We start from the raw sequence: 14,646 nt of genomic DNA, 5'->3' as shown, positions 1-14,646 counted from the left end.
AGCATAGAGGATGATCGAAGTAGAAGGAAATCTATGTAGTACTTATAGAAACGTTATCCTCTTTTTCAGCTTCTCACGAATTACAGAGACATTTAAGAAAAGGCCCAAGTTGGTTCAGGGAAGTGAAATGCATGCTGGGATGATGAAAGAGTCAACAACAAAAAAAGTATCTATTTTGAAAACACAAGTATTTTCAACATGAGTGCAGAACAAGCTGACACTTCTGTCATTATTTTGATTAATAGTAAGTGGTTTGTTTTGCTGCCACTGGTCAATTTTCACAAAGGCATATGAGTTGCATTATTTTTTTTTGAATATTATTGTAAAGGTTGCCTCTTTATTAAAATAAACCATGAAAATACACATCTGCAAACCCTATTTTTTCAAAACGTGAAATAGGCTTATTCTGCATCCTTTCAAAACATATGATAGTAAAATTCTTATGCAAGATTTGATTAGAAAAAGCTTAATTTGCAAGCCATATTTTTAAGTCAGCTGACAACCTGCACTTGGAATGTACTGTAATATTTTCCTTAAGTTGTCTCAAATCCAACAAAAAGCTGCCCTTGTGATCTGTTTTGGCTTTTTAACTAGGGATCTAATGCATAAAAAAAACTCACGATAGCTGCTTCTATTTAAGTATCTTGTCAACAATAAAGTTTTCAAAATGAAGCTGATGATATTTTTACTGACTTTTATTTTTAAGAAATGCAGCCCATTTTTTTATGTAATCCAGGACAGTATTTCAATATTTTAAAAAAACCAAAAAACTTCTGCTATCATAATGTAATAAAACAGTAAGAATAGCTGTCAGCTATTTTATTCCTTCAAATTACAACTGTACACTACAAGATCCCACACTAATTTTTCTGTCTTTCTTACAGTTTTAAGTATCCTTTTATGCTTGCTATATAGAAAAAGAAAAGTATATTCTATAGTTTTCTTATGCTGAGATTGCTCATTCAACGTATTTTGACCCTGCGTGAAAAGCAACCAAGAGACTAGTTTAGGAAAACAGGTAAGAATATAAAGTATGGAGTTTCTCATTTTAGCATAAATATGAAAGGAAGCAATATATCAGTGAAAAGAACATGAAATGCTATGAAGATAAAGAACAGAACTCAGACAGTGATTATACCAACCTGCCTTCTCACTATTTTGAGAATCAAAAAAGGATATTAAGTAGGAATATTCAAGTAAGGTGGGTACACTGAGGAGACATATTTATGTAGGTTCCTGATGAGGCATTCCTTCCTCATTCTTATCCATCAATTAAAAAAACCAAAACATTAAGTAGCTCACCTTATTCTTTATCTTCACACTGAGCAGTGGAATCTTATTTTCCTTTAGCCTTACTTCTGCTGCAGTGTACCTACAGAATCCATTTGTGCAGTGCTGCCCGTTCCTCACTACTTGAAAATCCATCAGTTTTGTATTTACTAACAATCTCTGCACATTCAGGCAGTGTCTTCTACATTCCTGACAGGCTTGCTGTTCTTGCTTCCACCTTTGGTAGATCTTCTGGTTATGTTTGGGCTCAGGAACACACTGAAAATCTTCATACCACCTTCTCCATTACATTAAGTGGTCTTTACATTGTGTTCCTTATTTGGTAGAGCTTTTACTTCAACCTTGACATAATTTTAGATAGCCACTGAATTAATATGCAGTTTAACAAAAATAATACTCCCTACTAAGGCATATGTTGTCCAGAACAGCCATGAACTGCCATAAGCAAAATAGAATGTGCTGTTAAGAGCACAAGTAGCCAACTTTTGTGTTTCCTAATAGTGCTTGACTCGTAGCATGTGTATGCCTGACCAATGCACACATGGATATATCTGCCACTCAAAGCACCATGGCTTCCTATATTACTGCAGAGGAATGCATCATGCACAGATAAAATGTCAGACACATGCACCAAAGCACGGATCTGGACTGCTCCACTGAAGGCAGAATAGCTTTAAGTTCTGCTCCTTCCTCCTTCCCTGAAATGGTCTACATGTGGCATCTGGCCCACACCATTGCGAAATCTGACCCACTCCTGCCTCAGCCTTTTGTTGAGAAGCTCAACCTCTTTTGTTGAGAGACTGATTACACTGAAGTTTAAGCACTTCCCATTACTCTTCCAAAAACTTTTAAAGATAAAGGTTCTATAACATAAGGATGAATGTTTGCTACCTATTTTAAAAGAAGATATGCATGACTGTTGGAAACGCATGCTAAGAGAAAGAAAAAGCAAAAAACTGCATTAGTTTCCACTCTGACTTAAGACCATTTAATGGCAAGATGTTAACTGAAAGCCAGGTTACAGAAGATGAAACCATTAACCAAGAAAGAAAACACCACTGCTAGAAGGGAATTATAAAGATTTTTTAAAAAGCCTGATATTCAGGATATAAAACTTTCATGCAAAAAGGCCATTCTAAAAGACAGACTTACCAAGCTCCTTAAACCGACCTCCTACAAAAATTATCAGTTACCCAGCCCTGTTCTCAACTTTATCTCTATTACTTTCAGGAAATGGAATGACTTTTCCAAGGACAATGAGTATGAAAACATCAAACTGAGGTTCTACTTTTATAAAATAATTTGGCTTTTAAAAGCTTAATAATGGAGATCATATTTAAGTCTACTTCTGTTAACGTCTTGCTAGAATATAAAACTAAGAGAAAATAATGTAAACCATTATTTTTTTCCTGTATCTATTGTACTAAATTCATTATTCTGTGATAAATACTGTGGTTTGAGTGTACTAAAAAACCCTCTTTGTATTAACTGATCTGTTTCTCCAATGATAATTTTCAGGACAGAGAATGCATCTTTCCTTTTTCAAGACACTTGAAAATGGCTGAAACAAATTGCTGCTCATTCCTGACAAATGGAAGGCATTTTGCCTTCAAGCACTGCAAACTGCCTTTTGTCCATAATTTCTTAATGGGAATTCCCCAAACATGATATAGCAATACCTTCCATAATGCCAAGGTTTTTGTTGTAAGATAAAAAGTAGCAAAAGTATTCCTAGAGACATGGTGAAGAAACAACAGTTGTATTAAAATCTTCAGCCAAGAAACTCCAATAACTCAAGGAAAGCTACACATTACTAAGAAATCACTAGACAATCTGTTTTTTTGTTCCAAGAAACTTTCAAAAAAATAATAGCTTCTTAAATATGGAAAGTTGTACTCTACATGGATAATGAATCCATTTTGATAGTATCATCAAGCCTGACAAACAAGTAAATACCTGTAAGTATACACTGTTTTGTATTTCACAGAAGTAGTATCATAGTAGAGGACTAGAAAGGATCATTCCATTCTCTCTCCCCATCTTTTGTGAATGGTTGAATAAATATTTTATGCAGTTTTGGAAAAATGAAAACTGAAGAATTCAAAAGCTGGTGTATTATTCTAATAGCTTTGAGAACTCCTGTAAACCATTAACCCAGTTCCTCCATCCACATGCAGGACACTGCTCTAATTTCTCACAATGTTTACTTCTGATTGTTATGCTTGAGAACTTTTATTTGCCAGTTAAGTTTTTTTTTAATTCTTCAGTTTTAACAATGAAAATATAGAGAAGAAAAAAATTACATGTCAGTCTAACAATACTACAATATATACTATTTGCAAATTCAAATAACAAAAGGTGTTTTCAACACAGCCCAGCACCAACACTTCATAGATTTTTAATATATATGCAGAACTGTGCATGCATGTCTATGTAGAGCACATTAAAAAAAAAAAAAAAGACACTCTATTAAGCCTAAAAAGTAAAAGGATCTTATACTATCTCACTCCGACAAACCAATGTGTTTAAAGTGATATTATGTCAGCACTGTCTGTTCAGAATTTACTTGAGGATGGGAAAACAACATCCCTGAGAGTTAGTGATACTGCTGCTGGTAACAGCAAGCATTTTGTCCTTCCTGTTGTATCAGATTATAGTTAGAAAAAATATAAATTAGAAGAGAAGTTAAAATCTTGTAACTGGAAGTTCAAAATTGTTTCATTCTGGAAAGTCCTGCTGAGCTGCAGGCTCAAAAAGTTTGTGAATTTACAGGCAGCTGAACTGACAAACATAATTCTTAAGAAAGCAAAGGATTCTCCCTGATTAGGATTTCAAACTATTAGATTTTTTTTTCTGAGTAAGAGAAACTTGAGCCATTGCATTAAAAACTTCAGTTAAACAGACAACTGTGTCAAGGTTGCAGAATTTCAGTCTTTCTCCCCCAAGACTGAAACAAATTCCCTGTAAAATGGAATCCCCCAATAACTGCTCTGAGGTCATCAGAATACATAAAGTCCTTCCAAAGACTTTGCTGCCAACAGCTCTCAGGTGGCTTTTTCATTCCTTCTGGATATTTGATAAGGAAGAAAGAAGTCTGGGTCTGTTCTTGATGATGGAAGAAAAAGGACTGATGTTTAAAAGAGATGGCTTTGTGCATTGGTGCAGCTCTAAGTGGGAGTGGGGGAAGCCACAGAAGTGGCTTCTGAGAGAAGCTCCTCGAAGCTTCTACTATGTCCAGCAAAGCCAATCCTTGAAGGCTCTGATGACAGACGTGTTGTTGACCCAATCAGAATAGTAAGTAATGCCTCTGCAATGACATATTTAAGAAGGAAAACAATACACACAGTCCTGCCTCCTCTTCAAGTGGCTGCTGGGACTACACAGCTTGCAGTGAACTTTGCCTGCTTAGCTGCCTTTAGCCAGCCGTGCTGTAGGCAGAAGGGCAGAGGCGTCAGCAGCGGCTTCTCCTTTTTTGGTGCCACACAATAAGAGAGGTGTGGAATGGTGCCAGCACCGTGGTGTCTGACACAGCCCATGTGGTGCCAGTGAGGCTCACGTGGCCAGCAGCGAGGGGCATAACAAGCAATTCCCCAATACTGAGCCCAGACAAGATCAACCTTTCAGTGCTACAAAAACCTTCAAGAACTTTAGAAACAATTGATAGAGCTTGAGAACAAATGAACCTACAGACAACAATTTTCTCCCTAGTCATAGAAAAGGAAAAGGTGAAGACACATGAGGGGAACAACATGGTGACACTAAGGCCACTGAAAGGAGGGAGGGAGAGAAGGTGCTTTGAAAGTTCAAGCTGAGATTCCTCTACAAGCTGTGTTGAGGACTACAATACAACAAACTATCTCCCTGTAGTTCATGATGTGCATGGGGGATCCAGATATCCACTGGCAGCCTGTGAGAAAAGGTGCTCATGTTGGAGGAGGTGGATGTTGAAAAGCTGTAATCTAGTAGGAAACCCCAACAGAGAGAGCAGATCCTTGCTTCCAAATAGAGAGGAATCTTGCTTCCAAACTAGAACAGCTTATCCTTAAAAGACTACATATATCCCATGAACTAAAATGACCCACGCCATGTAGTCCGAGAATATATTTTCCCTAAGGGTGGGACTTACGTTACACCAGGTTGGGCAGGACTGCTACTCTAGATTACAAACCTATCCTCCCCTGACAATCACTTTTAAAGCTACCACTTACAAGCCCTGTACATATTCAAGCCAACTGAAAGAGGAGTTGAATGTACTTGGCCAATACAGTCCTCAGTGCAGGCAGGCTTTAAGATGTCTGCATGAGCCAATCCTGGAAGGAAAAAGCTCAATGTGAACAAAACAAACACTCCTGGTAATTGCATGTGGAACAAATCTCAAGGACACTCACAAAAGCCCCATAAAACATGGGCTTCTGAGCTCAGTGCTGTAACACATGTGATCACTTGATCATTCTCTAACACACTGAGACACACATACATGGCATGTAAAAACAATTAAAAAATTAGAACAAAAAAAGGAGAGAAAAAGGAGCAAATACATGACCAAGTTTAAGACTGATGACAAGTCAGTAATGCAGAGTGCCTCAATGTTAATGTCATGGTGTTTGAGCAGTGCTGGCCACTTTCTTTTCCCCTTTACTTGTTTATGAAGACTCTTACTGGAAGTATGAAGCTAAAAATCCCTATGGTTCTGCCTGATCCATCTGGCACATCTGAATTGGACAATGAAACCTTTCCTGTTACTAGCCTTTTTTTGAAGACTAAGATCTCTGCAATGCTGAGGAAAAAAAGAAGTGTTAAAAAAGCCCAAAAAACCTCCCAGAATAGCACGCAATAGTAAGAGTAGTATCACTCTTGGATAGTAGTAGTCATGGATAACTACAGTTATCAACTACACTTATCAAGGAAACAATCAAAACAGCAATATTGTGAGAAAACATTTGTCACGACCGATACATGACTTATGCTCAAGCCCTATGGTTGGAATTCGTAACTCATTTCACCACACAATCTTATGTAGTATCACTAAAATTGAGAGACTAGCACAAATCATTAAGAAGTTATAAAATTTCTGAAGCATTTTCTTGATGTCATAACATATAAGATACAAACACTGTATCAATTTAACAGCAATTAAATTTAAAAAAAATCTGACTCAGGCGTAACCAGTCCCTTGCAGCTAAAATTTGAAACTGTTACAGAACCAAATACAAATGGCATTGTATTTAAAGCTTGCAGACAATGAGGATACTGTACTGTCAGACACACAAAATGCCTTCCCATACTCCTGAGTGGCAAAAGAACTTTAAATTCTGTGCTTTAACTGTTACAGTAAAAACTTTTAATACAACACACTACTAAGCAAATTCATGTTTAGCCTGGAAAGCTTAAGACTCAAAAAGTTTAACATCGTGACAAATGCAAGCACTCACAGTTTGCTAGTTAAGTTGGTCTTACTCTGAAATTACTTGAAGTTTCAGTAATGCAGCTGCAGAAAACAGACAAAGCTTTCAGTTACTAAAATAATTGTCTCTAATATTGAATTATCTAAACATGGCATTACCTTCATGGCATGGATTTCTTCTATCAATCTCTCAACTCGTTTTTGGTTCTTTAATTTCAAGTCTTCTGAACCCCTGCAAGTGAAGTCTATCTTTATTAAGAAAATCTCAGTTCAGTTACTTTATTTCCTTTCTGGCAATAATAAGCAGCAAAATTAAAAATATCAGGAGATGGTTCATAAACACAATACCTTATTGGCAAATTAATGTTTTAGCAAAGAGCTGAACATAGCCTAATCCTTTTGGTGTACTGAACAGCAGAGGAAACACTGAGGATTTAGCAGAACAAAGTGAAAAACGAATGTTACTGTATTAGAAAATACTAAACCACAATTCATATCAAGAATAGGTGACATGAGTGTCTCAAATATAATTATATATTAAGATCTGTAATATTTAAATATGGCAGTTCACTGGGCTTGCTTATTTTGGACAACTCGCTAAAATTGTGAGAGTATGCTCAATTTACAGTATGAACACAGCAACATATGTATCTCACATACTATGTTATTTCAGGCCAGTAATCCTTAAAAACAATCTACAAAATATTGTTTAAACTGTTCGTATAAAAATTAATTAATAGTAATTACTAAAAATCAAGTATGATCTGTGTATCTATGCAAACGAAGTATTTTTTGCTACACAATTCTAAAAGACAGCTACAGTGAGAAAACTTGGTGTAACTTAAATTCCACAGCAGAATAATCTAGAAGATGAAAACTGGCACATTCAGATGTGCTGTAAGAGGTTCTGTAACTGATTCAGATTACCTTCCAATACACTAAATTCCATTAAAAAAAGCCACCCCAATTCTGCTTTATGAAACTCCTTTTAGATAGTATTTTTAGTCTAAAATGATGTAAAAATAAGACAAATAGAATTTATGTGTTTTAGTGCCTCAGGTTTTAAATGTAGTACATTTTTCTCCCATTTTTCCATTTTTGTGAAAACAATTAAAATACTGCCTCATTTATAAACCACAAAAAAACTTTATTACTTAAAACTGACTTTTTCGATTTTAATTTCCCGATGTGTCTGGTTAGTCTGCGAATAGTGAGGACTCTGGCCTTCTTCACATCTTTTCTCATCTTCACAACCTGTGAGAAATATGTAAGACATTATAAAGTGTTTTCCTTGATTAAATTCCATATATAATACATTATATTGACTTGAATTTTAGAAATTAGTTGAACAAAGAGAACTACTTTGAAAACAGAGTGCATTTCCCTGCCAACCAAATCCCATTTCAATTGAATTCAGATTTCCATTAAAATCAAACTGCTTCCATAAGCATCAGAGGAAGAACCAACAGTTTAAAAATGCGTCTGAGGTCTAAACAGAAGACAAGACATTCCTAACTAGCCATTTAGTATTATTCTTAGAGCTAGACTGAGCTAGATTTGACAAGTCTCACCTTTTGCCTTCACTTGGCTTATTTTTGTCCCACTGAAACACCAGCAGTACATTATGTCCATTGGTGAATAATACATAAAAGCATTTTCATTATGAAACTTCTTGAAGTGTTAAGGAAAGACTCTCAAAATTAACATTATTATAGAGCAGAATTTGAGATATTAAATTTTTATATATTTGAATTAATTTTTGTTGAAAACAAAAACCCAAGAGATTTCTAACTCACTATAGTCTGTCTCAACTTGCCATCCTACCCAGTACTGTGCTCCCAAGTTTAAAGCAGGCAGTTTTAAAGAAAATCTGGCAATTATATTTTTGTCTTCCCCAATAACAAAGAAAGAGAATTCTCATTATTATTATTAGAAAGATAGGATGAACAAAGAAATCTTTCCAATTTTTACAATTAAATTCCATAACAGAAAACCCAGGTGCTGTCTAATGATGAACGTTTCAGAGACACAGGGAGTCAATAGTGACCCTTTTTTTACAACTCAGCTTCCCCCTTACTTATTCATATATATCTTACTATGTCTATTAAGATTTTGTATTTAACAATTAAACTTTGAATAATGTGAAATACCAAAACAAAAATCAGTCTTCCAGACAAAAGCCAAATTTATCTTAAATTTATCAAGTGGGATAAGTTTCAAAATTAAGTTGGCACCTCTTTCTCAATAAAGTTCTTTACATCAGATTTCTATCCTAATTTCTCAGAGATAACATAAAAATAACAGATTGATGATGATGGCACACCTAGTCAGGTCAATGAGGAATATTAGTGCTACATCTAGTTTGAACAAAAAAAAAAAAAAAGGAAAGCAGAATACATATTTTGCATAACTGATTATGTTTATAGCTTAGGTTACTGATTCAATCAAGTTGTTAAGCACTCAACTGTATTCAGCAGTGGCTTAAATGAAAGCTGAATCAGAGCAAAACAATTGCTAGAGAGGGGCATGTGCTGATTGTCAGCCTTACCTCTGCCAGGCAAGAAAAGGAACATGTGAAGCAGTACTCCTCTGAGAAGCAAGGGAAGGGGGCATGTATGGGGGGCAGTGATTAGTCACTTGCACTATGACAAGGAAAAAGGTAAAGGTTTTTGGGCCAAAAACAACTGACCTAAAAGTGGTCTCCTGTTCCAAAAATTGTTACAGCAAAGGTCAGTACTTACCTTAGTTACCCTAGTAAAAGTAACTGTATGCACAGTTCTACCTATAAAAGCATTCTACTTCAGTTAACAACAGAAACCACATGCCAAAATGATCAAGTGCCAAGTTTCTGCTACACAGCAGCACTCCGCAAGTCTTTACATGCTAAGGACGAAACCCATAACATCACCATCTGCCATCAAGGCATGCAGATATTTCTTTTTTATAAGACAGTGAATGAGATTATCATAGGTCCCTATGGTACATCTTCTTCTAAAAGGAAGAAAGAAAACAATTCAGCTTCTGACTGAACTCCTCTTTGATACTATGTACATTCAATGAGTTTGGAATGTCAGATGCAAACCTGATATGCCTTCTTAGAATGTCTGGGGAGGGGAGGTTGTTTTGAGTTTGGGTTTTTTTATCCTCTGGGTTTTTTTAATAACTACTTAAAACATCCACAAGCTAGAAACATACTGGAACTTAAGTAACTCATACTTTACATATTAGTTAGTGTGTATGCAAACATTAAGTATATTTAACTTTCTCTTAAAAATATTTTGTCAGGTACTTTTTAATAGAAATATTAATGCACACACAGCATGTTTCCAGGGCCTACAAGAGCCAAACTTCAGCCTCCTCTGCTGCCAGCCAATGAAGGCTGTATAGACATGACAGAAGGAATGAAGGAAGGTATTTGCTCTTTGGCAGACTAGGAGTATCAATTTATGTAATCCAGTCACTTCTTTCACACGGGACAGTATGCATCAACTCTGTTCTTGGAAGTACTCATAATGTTCTCAAGAAAACAGTCAGCTCTTCGGGAAAGAAATCAAAAAAGTTTAACTTCAGATTTACAGTGTGCCTTAAACAATGGGGCTTAGACCACCAGGGTAGGCCCTGGTCTCTTGTATTATGAAGTGAGAGAGGCAACTTTGCCATCACTAGAAAAAAAAAATCAACTGAACCAAACCAAACAAAAAAACCCCACCATGAATAGTCATGACTTTCAAAAAATAACAAATATGTATTCATAATAAGGTATTTTTTATAAATAGTTCAAGAAAAGACAGGAAGAAAAGGAGAAGTCTTTGCACTGAAACATAAAAAGGCTGCAGTGTAAGTCAGGATCAGACTTTATGCTTTAAGACTGGACAATTGCTTATTGCTAGGCAATAAGGATTTTTAATCTACTCAGCAGTCACAGTAAGCACAAAAGAATAATTATAAACAAGCAAAACACAAACCAAACAATTTCTTCTATCAATAGGATCTAGGATTCCTGGAAATTAAGGAAGTCTGCAATTTTATGTGGAAATAACCACTTCAAGGACTTCTTTGAACAAAGAACGAGACATGCTTTCCTTTGTTGAAAACACTTCTTTATTTTGTTGGGAAATACTATTTATGAGACAATTAAGCCATTCCTACTTACTCATTAATGCTACCAAATGTCTGTGTTCACAAATTACTAATAATAGATAATATCGAAGTACGAACAAACTACATATCAATTATTAAACACAAAAGAAACCATAAAAGAAATTAACTCACTTTTGAAATCAAGCCTAGGTAGTAACATATACTAGCATGAATGCACATAAGCGTATTTCAAAAGATATGCTTATGAACAGAAATCATCCATTTGGCATTGTGCCTTTTCACAGAATTTTTATAATTATTTATATTACTACTGATGCTAAACAAAGATGAAATCCTAAAAAATGCCCTGGCTGATGGGATTCCACAGAGAGGCATCCATCAACCCAACAGCCTGCCACCTGCAGCAAGCACTGCCACAAACCATGGCAGGTACCAGCCAGCTGCACACAAACCATTTCAATCCATAGGCAGATGGCAGCTGCTGCTCCCCTTCCAGAAAGGTCAAACAAAGAGCACAGCAGGGGATTAGCAAATAACAAGCCAGACAAGATCTAGAAACTCTCCAGCAATTCACCTTTTCCAAGGAGTGCACATTACTGAGGGAGATTGTAACAGGAATTGCTGCCTTCAGCACAGCCTACATTAAAGTGATACTTGGCTCAGTGCTCCCAGTACTCATCTGGCAATGAAAAAAACCCCAACTTTAATGGATGGGTACTATTGACATAGTACAAAGGCATCAGAGAGGGTACATATCAAACCAAGATGGTGATTTCTAGTAAATAATAAAGAACAGATGTATGTTTAAGGACATCTTAAGAACTGTATTTAACCCAGAACTCACAGCTAAGAAAGGGAGAAACTAATAGCTTCACCTACTTTGCCTTTCTATCTCAGGTTATAGCTGGTTCCAAAGGGTTAACAGCCATTCCCAGAAATTTGTCTTTTTGTGTGGTAGTCCAATCAGACCTTCCCAATCCTTAGCATGTCCAAGCCTTCCTGTGCCCAGAAAGAAACTGACACAGGATTACTTAACTGTGCCTTTGATCTCTAGGTCTTTTTCATGAAATAGTTCCGATTTGACACTGGTATTTCACTCATAGTTACAAATTAATTTAGACTAACAAAAGTCTTGGAAGGGCTGAATCAGTTCCTAAATCAGTATTAGACTGTCTGGAAACGGCTTCTGATCAACAGACATTATTAATGGGACACTGTTATTGTACATAATACAAGACAAAACACATGTGCAGTCGAATAAAAAGTTATTTTAAGAGCCTCCCACATAATTAGGCTGTTCCAAAAAAACTTGCTTGAAAATTTTCAAGTTTCTTTAAGAGAAATGTTAAGGCATTTTTAGATAAAACAATATCAAGAAGTCTAGTTTAGGTTCTCAAGGTCTATATTACTACAAAACAGTCCTCATATTAGAGATGGCAAGAAAAACACAGCAAGGAATGTGAATAAAATGACAGTGCAGGTACAATTATACATTCAAATTCACATGACTAGTCAAAGATACTTGCCTTCACATTTTTAAAGACAACAGCAGCAAAGTTCTTAAACGAACATTACATTAGAATAAAATGTTATACTTGGCCACTTCTGAAACTTGTTTTGAGGTCTGTACAAGCAACATGACTCCAAACTAAGCTAGTGTTCAGCCAATTAGAAAAAAATAAAGGAAAGTGTGACTAAAGATTTGTAGATGTATCAAGAGAGGTACGTGTCTACTGTGAACTACAGTATCAACTGTACTTGACAAAACAAATCCCAAACCCAAGTCATTATTTAAAAAAAAATCCAATGGATTAAGAGAAGCACGAATATGTTTCTGCTTATGACTTGTTTGAATGCATTTTATTCTAAAAAACACTGAAATACTAGAACAACTGTGAAGGAAAACTGTTGGGTTTTTTTACATTACCACATACAAAAGCTAATACTGTATATGAAAATACCTGAAGGACCTAGAATGTCTTAAATTCTTCTTAACTAAAGGTAATAGAAGTTAACTTACAGAGTCAGTCCCAGCTATCCAAAATGCATTACAGCCAATAAACTGATTGACAGGTCTTTTTCTTCAGAGCAGTCTGAAGCACATACAACTGTTCTTCTTGGGCTTCAGCCCACGAGGTACTGAATATTTTGGTCTTGACCCAATAATGCACTTAAATTATTAAATCCTTAAACAACCCGCACTAGACAGACAGAATTTCTTCATCCACTTCTGCTTTATGCCAGCACACAGTCTACTCCTAGTTCTGGTACAAGCAACCAGAAAAGACAAATCATTCTGTTCTCTACAAGGAAAGACACTACATCTAACCTCATCTAGTGAAAAAGAACTTAATTGTTAATGTTTATAACACTGTCAAATATCCATAATGTTGAACAAATACACACCCATTGAACAGAGGCCTCCAGCCTCTCCCTGAACATGCTGAGATCTCTCCTATATAAAAGTTGTCTTCAACAAGACAATTTTGCAGACACAACTGCAAAAATATTTCTTTCACAATTTGAAAATGATGTTCCCAAAGCAGTGTTCTGTAATTTTATGCAGACCCATCCAAATTCACCATGCAATATAAGGTCTCTTATGTCTTTTCTATCACTTGATGCCTGGAATAAAGGAGGATAGTTCTGAGCTTACTTTTCCATTTCAGTTTCTTCCTGTACTCTCCAGGCTAACAGGATTTATCTGACACAAGGGTCACACATTAGAGTGGGATAACAAAGAGAAAACATCAAGAACCAAGGCTGTTGTTTCTGTCCCAGGAAGAGTCTATTTTAAATATAGCCTACCATATTGCTAATGACAAATTACCATACACCAGGATCAAGTGAATGAATGGCAGAAAAAAGATGAAATTGCATGTACAGGATATACTTCAGTCTTCATACATTCCATTCATGCCAAGAGAACCCTAGGAGGTTGCAATGAGAGCCTGATCTACCAGGATCAAAATGGCTCAAAGCAAAAGGAAAAAATTATTAATATATGCCCATAGGTACACAATAGATTTTAGATTTTAATGCAGTAAGAGATTTAATTTTGAATCAGTCAAGTTTGAATAGTGCTGCTAAAGCAGAAAGGGAAGAAGTCACTAAAATACAACAAAATCACTTGTGCTTTGTACAGTGGCCATTTTTACAAATTTTTTTCTAAGTGCTTAAATTACACATCAACAAGTGTCAAAGCAAGAAATCCAGCTTAAGAAAACCCAAATGAAACAATAAAAAGAAAGTGAAATGTGTTTAAGTTGAATATTCAAGGTCTCTCTAATACCTACAAAAAAAAATCATGGACTCAGTAATGTTTCAGTTCTCACTGATCTCTTTTCCCTTCCTCTTTTTAGGGCACATCAAAAGCATTGGTTTCACTTTATAGTTACTTGGCATTCTTCTAACCAAGAAATTACCATGGTAACACAGTATTCTAAATGTTAATTTTGGTGTTATTTGGCAACACAGAGTTTTAAAATTTGAAACACCTGCAGCTGGATTGCATATTAGCCAGAACTAACAATAGTACATAATTTTTTGAGTGAATAATCTAAGTGAAAAAATGTTTCTGGAACTTCATAACAAATATTTCTCTCTATTATCTGGAATGCCAGCTTCAAAGATCTAATGATCTTTAGATTTTTAGGAAAAGTTAGGAAAAAAGGAAACCTGGAAATTTGCTTTCTTTTAACAAAAAGAATTCCTGTATGACAGTATATATTTTATACATATCAAAATATGTGGAACTAGGCAGAAAGACTTAATACGGCTTCATGCACCTGCATTATAAAAACATATCTAAGTAGGGTGGCAAAAGCAGCAAGAAACAACATAAACACACC

General features: G+C 35.6%; 1 protein-coding gene across 2 annotated transcripts in view; it reads right to left on the bottom strand.

Moving 5' to 3' along the window:
• The window catches only part of SRFBP1 (serum response factor binding protein 1), a 67,759-nt gene that overhangs the window by 37,430 nt on the left and 15,683 nt on the right, over positions 1–14,646 (bottom strand). The window contains exons 2-3 of one of the 2 annotated variants that reach the window (XM_058827447.1): positions 7,860–7,948; positions 6,854–6,926 (exon numbers count right to left, since the gene is read on the bottom strand). The exons of the other annotated variant lie outside the window; for it this stretch is intronic. Coding sequence (XP_058683430.1) covers positions 6,854–6,926; positions 7,860–7,948 — 162 coding nt within the window. The remainder of the gene's footprint in view (positions 1–6,853; positions 6,927–7,859; positions 7,949–14,646) is intronic. 2 annotated transcript variants of the gene reach the window in all.

The sequence above is a fragment of the Poecile atricapillus genome, chromosome Z (genome assembly GCF_030490865.1).
Source record: "Poecile atricapillus isolate bPoeAtr1 chromosome Z, bPoeAtr1.hap1, whole genome shotgun sequence".
NCBI lineage: Eukaryota > Metazoa > Chordata > Aves > Passeriformes > Paridae > Poecile > Poecile atricapillus.
Note: the sequence above shows the minus strand (reverse complement) of the source record. Positions and strands in the feature narration are given on the sequence as shown.